Below are 13220 nucleotides of genomic sequence, written 5' to 3'. Positions count from 1 at the left end.
TATATATATTACATGTGGGGGTCCCTGTTCTGTTTGTCTCTCATCCATGGTCCTCTCATGGTCCTCTCATGGTCTCATCCATGGTCCTTGGGTTGAAAAAGGTTGAAGACCCCTGCTCTAGAGAACAGTGAGTCCGCTATTACAGACTCAAATACCACGGTTGTAATTACATGTTTTTAATATAGGCTACTGTAATCGGTTGTGAACTAAAGTGGGCCGGTCTGAGGCATGAAACTCCAGAGCTAAAAATTAGTCCCACTCCGACCCTGGCCACATACACATCGACACAGTTTGTCACAGCACCTTTATTGAGCAAGACATCGCAGATGACGGTGGGCTTATTGTATTTTGCCTCAAATTCCTGACTTGTGAATCAGTCGATACAGGCGCCATACCACGACCTGACCAGCAGATGGCATTATGGAGCTGCTGTATCGACTGCATCGATAGATCGACACTTATTCCGACACAATTGTGTCGAACGTGTCAATTGCGTCGAAAGCTTCGTTTCCCCCATCACTATTTCAAAGTGTCACATGACTACTGCTTAAGTTTACCAGAGAAGGGTCCAGCTACAACATCCTTCGTTTGGCGACACCCGGACGCATGGAGACCATATTTGGTTCGAGCTCGTCATCACAGAAGTAACCGCGAGAAACCGCGAGATTTTGAAGCATCTTAAAGGACCGCGAGAGTTTAAAGGACTTTAGAGGACCGCGAGGTTTTAAAGGACAATGGCAAATACAGCTCAGGTGAGAATTTCGAAATATGATTAATGAACATATAGTTATACATATATGTATATGATTAATTAACGTTATAGTTTTCATATATGTATTTATTATTTAGGTTGTTGGATGTGTTACGCATTTGGCTGTTTCGCACGTAGTTTTGTTCATAAATCAGGCTTGGCTAACTGGGTAATCCTATGTGGTTTAGCGTTATCAGATATGAGATTAGATTCAACTTTATTGTCATTGCTGAGTACAAGTACAAACAACAAAATGCAGTTTGGCATATAACCAGAAGTACAAATAGTGACAAAACAAAGATAATTATATACAGTTATGAGCTATGTACAGTTAATGTATTTATATTCTATTTTTATTTATATCCCCCCTATTTATGTCTATTTATGTCTAATTCTTGTTTTTTTAATTATCTGTGGACTGTGTTTCCAATAAGAAAGCCATGGAAATGTATACATTTGGACCACAGTATGACTTGAGGTAAGCTGGAGAGTGCTAATACAATTTCCATGACAGTTTGCAACCACTGATGCATGTGAGTTTCTTAAATGATTTATTAATCACTTCTTTATAACATTTTGTCTCAACAGTGAGAAGCAGCTGTTTGAAAATTTGAGCAAAGAAGAAAAAAGGAAGCTGAAAGACCATAGAGACAATGTTAAAAGAGCATTGGCGATAAAGTGCAAACAGCAATGATTTATCACTCATAAGATACACACCGGCTAGACCCCTAAGGTCTAGTGGCACTTTTCCTGGAGGCGCTGTGTACAGGTTTTTCGCCCCTGCTTGCCTGCCGTGCGCTGGGCTCCCTGGGCCTCTCCTCGGGGGCCCCCGGCCGGCCTGCGTGCTTGGTCTGTTCTGCCGCTGGGGCACCTGACCCGGCTAGCCTCGTGCAGGGCTATGATAGTCTGAGCCTGGTGGGCTGGGCCGGGTGCGCCGGTGGTGGGGCGGGTCGGGCGTGTGGGGTCCCTCTGGGGGGTTGTGGGGGCCGCAGCTTTGCACTGGTGGGCAAACTGGTAAGTAGTCGCTCTACGACTAGAGGTCTGCAGGGGAATTTTCCTGGATCCACAGTGCACAGGTTTTTTACCCTTGCATCCTTTTGACCAAGCTATCACTGGAACCTGGACACTGGACACAACACTGAACACTACACTACACTGGACACTGAACATCTGTCATTACGTGAAGTGCATTGAGTCGCATCTTATGAGATGCGCTATACAAATAAAACTTGAATTGATTTGATCCCTTGTACACTTTTTTTGGCATTTGTGTTGCAACACACCTGTACATTCTGCACTCTATCCTGTTAGGCCCTTATTTTACTCTAGACAGAAGGGTTGTAACACTTGTTATTAATTCCATTTGGTATACCTCATAAACTCTCTTGCATTTCTGGTGTTTGCATTTTACATATTCTAAATATATGCTATCTACATGTCGCACTGGATGGGGTTAGTGCTGTTGACTCATCAGAAAGTAAAGACTAATTCACAGAGTGTATGAAGATTCCAGTAAGGGTTTTGTGAAGGAGCCCTAGTGCTGTTGACTCATCAGAAATATAATGTTTTATTTAGCTCATCAGTGGGCACTCAGCACCATGGACACCTCCAGCCCAGCACCCTGCACCACGGTTCCTGCCCTGCTCCATGGATTACAACGATGATCGCCTGACCCTTGCCTGACTCCACCAAGTCCTTTGCCTGACCCCTCAAACCTGTTTGACCTTATAAAGTCTCACACCTGGGTTCATTGACATTCATTCATTTATATACAGTTAGGTCTGGAAGTATTTGGACAGTGACACAATTTCCATAATTTTGGCTCTGTATGCCACCACAAAGGATTTGAAATGAAACAATCAAGATGTCATTGAAGTGCATACTTTCAGCTTTAATTCAAGGGGTTGAACAAAAATATTGTATGAAACGTTTAGGAATTGCAACCATTTTTATACACAGTCCCCTATTTTCAGGAGCTCAAAAGTAATTGGACAAATTAACATAATCATAAATAAAATGTTAATTTTTAATACTTTGTCGAGAATCCTTTGCAGGCAATGACTGCCTGAAGTCTGGAACACATGGACATCACCAAATGCTGGGTTTCCTCCTTTGTGATGCTCTGTCAGGCTACTGTCTACTGCAGCAGTCTTCAGTTGTTGTTTGTTCGTGGGTCTTTCTGCCTTTAGTTTTGTCTTCAGCAAGTGAAATGCATGCTTGATTGGGTTGAGATCAGGTGATTGACTCTGGCCATTGCAGAATATTCCACTTCTTTGCCTTAAAAAAGTCCTGGGTTGCTTACACACTATGTTTTGGGTCATTGTCCATCTGTATTGTGAAGCACCATCCAATCAACTTTGCTGAATTTGTCTGAATCTGAGCAGATAGAATATCCCTAAACACTTCAGAATTCATCTGTCTGCTTCTGTCTTCTGTCACATCATCAATAAACACTAGTGACCCAGTGCCATTGGAAGCCATGCATGTCCATGTCATCACACTGCCTCCACGTTTTTTCACAGATGATGTGGTATGCGTCGGATCATGAGCCGTTCCAAGCCTTCTCCATACTGTTTTCTTCCCATCATTCTGGTACAGGTTGATCTTAGTTCCATCGGTCCAAAGAATGCTGTTCCAGAACAGGGTTGGCTTTTTTAGATGTTTTTTGTCAAAGTCTAATCTGGCCTTTCTATTCTTGAGGCTTATGAATGGCTTGCACCTTGTGGTGAACCCTCTGTATTTGCTTGTGTGAAGTCTTTTTTTTATGGTACACATGGATAATGATAGGCCTACCTCCTGGAGACTGTTCTTCACTTGGCTGGATGTTGTGATGGGGTTTTTCTTTACCATGTAAAGGATCCTGTGATCATCCACCACTCTTGTCTTCCATGGTTGTCCAGACCTTTTTGTGGTGCCGAGCTCACCAGTGTGTTCTTTTTTTCTCATAATGTACCAAACAGTTAATTTTGCCACTATTAATGTTCCCACTATCTCTCTGATATATTTTTGTTTTGTTTTTACAGCCTAAGGATGGCCTGTTTCACTTGCATTGAGAGTTCTGTTGACTGCATGTTGTGCGTATACAGCAACAGCTTCCAAATGCAAATGCCACACTTGGAATCAACTCAGACCTTTTACCTGCTTAATTGATAAAGAAATAATGAAGGAATAAATAGCCCACACTGGCCCATGAAACAGCTTTTGAGTCAATTGTCCAATTACTTTTGGTTATTATATAAAAGAGCTATAATTCATAAACCCTTCCTTCAATGTGGATGTGAATACCCTTAACCTTAAGCTGAGAGTCTGCACTTTAAGCCCACTCCTATATTAGACAGTAAATTCTGTTGGAAATCTAATATACGTTAGATCCAAAGTATCAAGGAGTATTGCAGTATTGTGCAGGGCAAAACATATTCTGGAACAGAGGATGTTGTATACTCTATATTGTTGTCTTGTCTTACACTATTTGAGTTACTGTGTGGAGATATGGGGAAATGCATATAAAAGCACATTAAACCCATTGATTACACTACAGAAAAAAGCTATGAGGATTGTACATAAGGTCGGATATCGTGATCACACAAATAACTTGTTCCTAATGTCAAATGCCTTAAAGCTCATGGACTTATTCAAATTTAAATTGGCACAGTTAATGTATAAAGCAAAGACTCAAGAACTCCCAGGTAACATTAACAAATTATTTATAGAGCGGGATAAGGGATATCATTTGAGAGGTAACCACAACTTTAACAAGGGTTATGCTCGCACCCATCTCAGGAGCAGGTGCTTATCATTCTACGGAGTTACCATATGGAATGGGCTAGAGGAAAATATGAAGGAAAGCAGAAATATTGCTCTATTTAAAAAAAGGTTTAAAGAAATTATTTTTGTTAAATACCAAAATGAGGAAAGGGAAGGTTGTTAATCTTCTGGAAACTAAGGTGTGGTTTTCTGTGTCTTTTTCTTCTGTATTACATTGTGGATACTGATGTTTGTTATTTATTTATTTTGTGTTGTTTCAGTATTAAGAATGGAAAAATTATGTTTATTTATTTATTTTGTGTCAATATTAAGAATGAAAAAGTATTAGAACGGATGATACTGAAATATATGTATTAATTAATTGGATTATATCATTCATTCATTCATTCATTCATTCATATTCATTATATGACTGTAACTTGTGTATGACTGTAACTAAGATGTTTTGGTAAACAGCTAAAATAACACAAATTCTGTCTGTGACTAAATATATATGGGCCTAACTGTAGAATCCATTGCTGGAAATGTGTTTATTTGGTTTGTTTTAAAAACTAAGCATTAACTGAGTTAGGATGAGAACGTTTTGTTCATTCATAGAGGTAGAGTCCAGGTTTAGAGTCAGGAAAGAACCCCTCATGCAGACTAAAGATAAACCCCAGATATTCCAAGGTTGGGAGTTTGTTAGGAAAGAGGCATAGGTGATACAGACAGACACAGAATAACAGTGTAATGTCTACAGACCTCAAAGTGCTGGACCAGCTGTTTGGGTTTGACCCGGATCAATATTTCGTACTGGCCCAGTTTACGCTGAAGCAGCTCCTCGTAGGTAAGAATGAACGTGACGTTACTATTGGCTGCGATGTTCACAGACACCGAAAACTTCTCCATCTTCCTTCCAGATGCTCTAGAGACACAGAGATAAAAAAGAGTGCTTAGGATCCCCTACGCTTCAAACTCAACAACCTAACTGTGGTATTCTGTAGTAAGCAAGTAGTTAGGAAAGAATCAGACCGGGAGACACGCAGCTGCTCTTCACTTCGCACGTTTATTCCACTTCTTCTCAACATCCGGAAGTGCATACATCACTTCCGTAATTGCATACATCACTTTCATACTAGCGCCCACTGGCGGTATAAACAGGACACAACATTTCCCCCTTTCTTAAAGGAATTACAGTACTCAAAGAATGCCATATTCTGTAGACTGGTGTCAGTACAATTGAAATAAAATGAAAACGAAGGAAATGAAAATGAATGAATCAGCAGAATGAATAACAACAATAAACAGTTTATGACAGTGAAACATGAAATGAACATTCACTTTTGTCATTGCATTGTAGGACCTTTTTGTACTAAGTTAGAACCGTGTTCTATCCTACCCTTTTAGTACGTTCTCTACGGCACAAAGTCTACCAGCCACCTAGGTGGGTTTCTGACTCTAAGGTTCCTTCTTGGACCTGGTTCATTAAACACATTCTCTGTCTCGGGCACCATGAACTCCTCTAGCTCAATCTCCTTTTCACCACTGGTGCCAGACAGAGCATCCTTGGGGAAGCGTGTAAGCTTGGATGCATTCCATTTTCGACCATCACTGAGCAGGTATGTATTCTGTCCTGCTTTACTAACTACTGTCAGCGGTTCTGTGAATCTTGATGATCCCTTTTTTACATGCTCCGGTCTGCGGACACGTACGGTGTCATTCACTTGGAACATGGGCACTTTCGCTCCCCTCATTCTGTCTGTGTACTCCTTACTCTCCTGTTGCTTGCGTCTCACTGTCTCCTGCACTTTCTCATGTGACTTAATTTGGTGTGAGACAGGGAGGACATTTAATTTTGTACGCATCTTTCTGTTCCTCAGCAACTCAAAGGGAGTAGCTCCTGTAGTAGCATGCGGCGTAGCGCGATAGTTCAGTAAGAACTCTGTTACTGCATGTTTCCATGGTTTGTGCATTCTCTCAGCCGTCTGAATACACTCTTTGAGAACTCGATTAAATCTCTCAATAGCCCCGTTGGCTCTTGGATAATAAACACTGGAACGCAGGTGCTTTATCTCTCTCTCTCCCAGAAAGCTTGCAAAAGCATGGGAGGTAAACTGACATCCGTTGTCAGAGACCAGGAAGGAAGGGTTACCTTCACGACTAAACACTGTAGTCAAGAAGCTAATAACCGCCTCTGTAGTTACAGTAGAGACAAACGCCACCTCTGGCCACTTACTGTAATAGTCTGTGAGTGTAATAGCGTAACGGCAGTCCCATGTCGCACAGTCAAAGGGACCAACAATGTCAATGGCCACCTTCTCCCATGGTCCACCTGGCAGTTCCACTGGGGTAAGTGGTGCAGGCGCAGTTTTGGCTGTTTTGTCATTGTATTGACAGGGTACACATGAGCCTACTAATGTCTGGACACATCTGTCCATTTGCGGCCACCAATATAGCTCTCGTAGTCTCTGTTTAGTACGCACTATTCCCTGATGCGCTTCATGAGCTAAATTTACAACTTTAGACCGTAGTGTAGTAGGAACCACCACACGGTCGGGGCCTCTCATGACAAGTAGTTCATCCACAGCCAGTTCATCTCTCACTCTAAAATATGGAGCAAGTTCCTTTGTCACATTCTTACTGCATTTTGGCCAACCTTTCTGTATCTGCTGTTTCAGTTGAGTCAGTTCAGGACAGGCCTCACAGGCAGCAGTGAACTCGGTCACAGATATGGCATGTGAGGAACCTGTGAACACAGTAGCCACCATGTCTGGCTCCTCCTCCACCTCTCCTGTCGAAGGCAGAGGGAGTCTGGACAAGCAGTCAGCAGTCACATTACGTTTCCCTGGATGGTAAGTGACATCATAAGTAAAGCATAGTAGACGTGCAGACCATCTCGCTATTCTCAGACCTGCGCGACCCGTACCCCTGGAAGTGAGTAGGGTTGTCAACGCTTGGTGGTCTGTGCGTAGGACAAAACTATGTCCCCACAGGTAGGTTCTCCACCTTTCCACCGCCCAAACGCATGCCAGCGCCTCACGCTCGACGGTAGAGTACTTTCTCTCTGCAGGAGAAAGTGTCCTGGACGCAAAAGCTATGGTTCTCTCTGTATTGTCTGGGTGAATCTGGCTCATTACAGCCCCCAATCCATAGTTAGAAGCATCGGTAGTGACATAAGTCGGTAACTCAGGATCATATAATGCTAAGGTAGGACTCTCAGTAATCAGTCTCTTAACCTCAGTAAAACTGGACTCTGCATCCGCTGTCCATTCAAACTTAGTGTCAGTAGATTCCCTGAGTGTAGCACGTAGCGGTTCCACCACAGTAGAGAAGTCAGGTATGAATTTACTATACCACGATGCAAGTCCTAGGAAGGACCGCAGGGAGGATGTGTCGTGCGGGGCAGGCGCGTTCGCCACAGCACTGACCCCGTCTTGGTCAGGATGAAGACCATCTTTGGACACAGTGTGGCCCAGGAAGCGCAGAGCTTTCTGGTTGAACTTACACTTGTGCATGTTCAGTTTAAGTCCCACTTCATTTAGAGCATGTAGCACTCTCCGTAGGCTGACATCGTGATCCTGCTGTGTGATGCCGTAGCAAATCACATCATCCAGGTAGGCCTGTACGCCTGGCAGGCCTGTCAGTACAGTCGACATCATTTTCTGAAAAGCTGAAGGAGCAGAAGCGAGGCCAAATGGCACTCGGCAGAAACGAAAGAGACCCTCATGCGTGATAAACGCAGTTAAATCACGGCTATCTGGATGCAATGGCAACTGGTGATAAGCAGAGGCTAAGTCTATAGTAGAAAAGACTGTGGCTCCACGGAGCTCAGCGAACAGTTCATCCATGTGCGGTAAGGGATGACAGTCACTGATTATTGCCTTATTAGGTTCTCTGAGGTCAACACACAGGCGAGGCTTTCCTCCCCCCTTTCTCTGGGTCACAACTATAGGGGAAACCCATGGAGATGCGTCTATACGTTCTATAACGCCTTTTTCCTGTAGATCTGCGAGCTCATCGGTCACAGCCTGCCTCACTGAGAACGGAAGCCTCCTCAGTTTCTGCTGTACTGGCACAGCATCTGGTTTAACCTGTATTTTGTGCATAAAACCTTTTGCACACCCTAACTCCTGTACTAGAACCTCTGGTTCGGTCTGTGGAGTGGTACTCTGTACAGTAGGTGCTCGGAGCACAGTAGGAGAGCTAGCAGAGCTAACAGTAATAATTTTGTTACCCTCAATGCACATCTGCAATGCTACAAATAAATCTAGGCCCAGCAATGCATTTCCTGATTCAACCACTATCAATGAACCTGTAACTGAATGTCCATTATGAACAACTGTAGCATGCATGCAACCTTTAACAGGAATTTTCTCTCTGGAGTAAGTAAGCAGATTCACTGTAGGCTCAGCAAGGACACATGTATGGAAAAGTGTCTGGTAAGTACTCTCTGGAATAATAGAAACAGATGAGCCTGTATCCACTATCAGCTCAACATCATGGGAATGATAATTTGCATCAACTCGTACAGTACACATAATTTTATCATTCACGACGGCCCCCTGCATGTAAAGCACAGTAACGTCATTCACCACTACCTCACGCACCTCTTTTTGAGCCGATCTACACACATTGGAAAAATGTCCAACTTTTCCGCATGTATTGCAAGTCACCTTAATCGCCGGGCATGTAGGCTTGTTAGCTAAGTGTCCTGTGGATCCGCATCGGAAGCAGGCGCGCTGATTCCCAGTTGTAGCTGGCTGGCTGTAGACCGTGGCAGGTGCAGTCGTCGTCGGAGCTTTCTTCTTGCCCTTGTCGAACCTCCTCCTCGTCGGCTGTTTCTCGATGGCTCTCACCGAAGCTGTAGCTCCAGAGAGAACGTTGGAGTTCCGTAGTCCAGCCTCGATTTGTAAGGCCATTGAAGTAGCTTTGTCCAGAGACAAGTCCGATTCAAGCAAAAGTCTGTCTCGTATGCGTGTATTAGCAACACGCTCAATCAGTTGATCACGAATCATTTGTTCCTCCATGGCACCAAATTCACAAGCTGCAGCTAGCTCGCGTAATGAAGCAAGGAACTGATTAACCGTCTCGTCAGGACCCTGAGCTCTCTGTCGAAATTTGTGACGTTCAGCAATCACATTCACCTTAGGAACAAAGTACTTTTTCAGTCCATCCACGGCAGAAGTGTAGGTAACACCCGTATCCTTTAGAGTGTAGAACAGTCTTTGTCCTTCGGTCCCAAGTGCATGGAGAAGAATCGTGCGCTTTCTTTCCTCCGGCCATTTTTCTCCGGTAGCCTCAATTACGAGCATGTAATTTTCAAACATTCTCAACCAAGTAGGAAAAGAAATAGCAGGTTCGCCTGGCACAGGCATGAACGGTGTAGGTAAGGGTACGGAAATAGCCATCCTCGTCGCCAAAAATGTGGTATTCTGTAGTAAGCAAGTAGTTAGGAAAGAATCAGACCGGGAGACACGCAGCTGCTCTTCACTTCGCACGTTTATTCCACTTCTTCTCAACATCCGTAAGTGCATACATCACTTCCGTAATTGCATACATCACTTTCATACTAGCGCCCACTGGCGGTATAAACAGGACACAACACTAACTCTGTGGCTGTGACTTTGTGCCTTACACACTGTGGTTGGTCTCCCCTGGTTCCTTCTTCTTATTGCTCTGATTCACTTCCTTGACCAGTCCTGGGGCCGGTTGCATAAAGATAGACCCAGTCTTAGACTTAGACACTTTAAGTCAGTCTTGCTATAGACTCTAACACTTTCCTGTTGCAAAAGGCTCACCTATGAGTGACTAAAGTAAGACTGACTTAGATAGCCTGTCACGCAATGCATTCTAGGTAAAATAAGACACTTGACAGGAAATAAAACATGGCGGACAAAACAGCTACACCTAGCGGCGGAAGATATGAGAGATAAACTAAATGTTCTTCTGCTGAAAACGTATGTATGTTGGAGGAATATAATGTGGAGAAAAGTATACTGCTTAGCAGTTTTAACCAGTGAAGTAGTTTACCACGCTGGAGTTACAGTGTTAGCTAGCTACTAGCCCTGAGCTCGTTCCCATAGCAACACAGCTCTTAAATCAAGCTTAGCCAGGGGGGAAGGTGGCTAGCTTTCTAACCTCAAAATAAGTCAGTCTTATTTTTTATTTCTTAATTAGACTGGTCTAAACTCAGAATATAAGACTAGTCTAAGGCCAGTCTTAATCTATGTTTATACAACTGGCCCCAGGAGTCTGCCCTGTGGAAACAGCTTCCTTACTTGACCAGTCCAGCAGTCTGCCCTGTGGAAACAGCTTTCTTGTACTGCTTCTTGGCTTGTTCCTTCTCCTTCACCTCACCAATGTACGACCGTCCTTCAATCTCCCTGAGATATAAAGACATAGTGCGAAATAAGGGGGAGCTCGGGGAGCTATAGCTCCCCTAGTGGTGACATGAGCTCCCCTGGAAACATGGTTTGTGAAATTTTGGGGGAGCTCTAAAATATTGATATGATAGCCAAATAAATGCTATTTTGGTCATGGTTTTTCTCAAAGGTGTAAAATAAGGGAAAAAAATAATATTAAAATATTAATAAAATAAAAAAATATGATTCATGATTATTATTTTTTTACCGCGCTAGCCTAGAGCTGCTCGGAGCGTGGGGGCGCTGTCTGCAGGCATCCACTACCCACTCACGAGCTTGTTTACTACGTGCGTTAAAAAACTGTCACCTGCGCGCCATTGTTGATGACAGTGAAAAGAAGAAGAAAAGATGTCGAAAAGAAGAAAGCAACTCACCTTGGGCGATTTCTATCTAAAGAAGTCTAAACAAAATGATGAAGAGCTGGTGGTGGTAGCACATCGGACGTGGGGACTGATGCTGCTACAACAGAGCCGAGAGAAGAGGCAGCTAACGTTAGTGCTAATGCTAACTTGACAGCTAACGTTAACGTTACTGTGGGGGCTGAAGAGACACAACAAGACAAGCCAAGAGAAGAAGCTAACGTGGAAACAAATATTAGGAAGACAACAAAAAAAGAGGTCGGAGGAGATGAGGAAGAGGATGATGATGATGATGCTGATGACCACCCGCCTGTTGCTGGAGATGGGGGGTGCGAAGATGCTGGGCTCCCTCTGGCTGGCTGGACCAGCGAACAGTGGAGTGACTGGACCAGACGTCTCCCGTGGCTGTTCTCAAAGAATAGTTGCTTAGGCTGTACTCTATGCAGGGATGCCAAAAGCCTTCTCCTCACTGATAAAGTTGGAACGCACTTGTCAGAAGAGTGGATGAACGGGGACGTAACCAGTAATAGACAGAACAACTTGCGTAAGAAAATCTACAAGCACCGGGATAGTGTGGCGCACAAAAGGGCAGTTGAACTGGCAGAAACAAGACAAAAAGAAATAATGCCAAACAGGATTCTCTGTATCAACGCAAAGAGGAAACATCAATCGCGTTCAGATCCGCCTATATGGTAGCCAAGGAAAGGATGGCTTTTAAAAAACTGTAAATGACACTGACAGTAAGACTCGCAATAGACTGATAATAAACCCAGCTTCTCATCACTACTTTTTGTGGACCTTAATGGACCTCCATTGGAGAGATTCGATCCAATGCCTTTGTCACATCTTGGCTTAAATCAGGTCATCGCCTGTCCACATCACGGGCTCCTGGACGTAGAGCAAAGGCAGCTGAACCCAGGCCTCTGTGGTCGCTTCTGTGTTAAGATAAGACCCGCTTTTATAGATTTGGCTTCTGCTGTGTTGTAGGCCTATGGATTGCTGTGTTATAATGAGAAGGGCTATGTGCATCGTTGTGTTGTGCAGGGCAGTGTTTAGGCTTGCTATGTGGCGTTGCGTCGCCCTCGCATGATGTGCGGCTCCCCCGCACACCGTGATTTAATTCGCACACTGCATAAAGACAATAGTTATTCAAGTAAAGAAAACACCCGCATGCGCACACACACACACACACACACACACAGTTTAGTTTGCCATTTTGAGATGGCTGCTGCTGACTGACATGCTGAAGTTGGTGATGAAGGCTGTCTTGGGCAGGTCCACCTCGAAGATCATTTCCTGAGAAGAGTTGGCCTTGTTCAGAGCACTGGAGGTCATGACCGTGCGAGTGAAGCGAGAAGCCACCATACAGTCCATTTGTACACTGTACACCTCCACCTGTCCCTGAGAGAGAGAGAGAGAGAGAGAGAGAGAGAGAGAGAGAGAGAGAGAGAGAGAGAGAGAGAGAGAGAGAGAGAGAGAGAGATCTGTAAAGGACTGGAATGAGCTTCCCAAGGCTGTCAGAACTGCAGAGTCACTACCCATCTTCCATCGGAGACTGAAGACCCATCTCTTCAGGTTACACCTTAACTGCTCCTCCTGAGACATCTACTACCCCCCAGCACTGCGTCTCCTGACACACCCGCTTTTCCCCTATACTTCCACTGTACTTCCCCTATACTGTGTCCCCAAAGACTTATACTGCCCCCCTTGTACTGTTTCTCTAGTGTCTATATAAAAACAAAAACAAACATTATTTTTAGTTTTTTCCTTCCATCACAGAGACTGCCAATGGCCCTGGGCCTGAGCTAGATTACTCTTCCTGCTGCAACTGGTGAACTGATGATTCACTTGCTTAGTCAAATGTATTGATTGTAAGTTGCTTTGGAATAAGGCGTCTGCTAAATGCCAAAAATGTAAATGACTCTATGTAACCAATGTTAGGGC

General features: G+C 43.9%; 1 protein-coding gene across 1 annotated transcript; it reads right to left on the bottom strand.

The window, feature by feature from the left end:
- Positions 1 to 249: 249 nt before the first annotated feature.
- LOC308150141 (inter-alpha-trypsin inhibitor heavy chain H3-like) lies at positions 250 to 12657 on the bottom strand (the record flags this gene model as incomplete). Its single annotated transcript, XM_080523003.1, has 4 exons — positions 12517 to 12657; positions 10774 to 10878; positions 5254 to 5420; positions 250 to 266 (listed from the first exon to the last, which is right to left on the bottom strand). Exons 1-4 carry the CDS (start codon positions 12648 to 12650, stop codon positions 250 to 252), a joined length of 423 nt encoding a protein of 140 aa, XP_080379129.1. The 5' UTR covers positions 12651 to 12657.
- Positions 12658 to 13220: the final 563 nt, after the last annotated feature.

This window comes from Nansenia antarctica (assembly GCF_963989245.1).
Source record: "Nansenia antarctica genome assembly, chromosome: 2".
NCBI lineage: Eukaryota > Metazoa > Chordata > Actinopteri > Argentiniformes > Microstomatidae > Nansenia > Nansenia antarctica.
The sequence above is the reverse complement of the archived record's forward strand: the minus strand, read 5'-3'. Positions and strand labels throughout refer to the sequence as shown.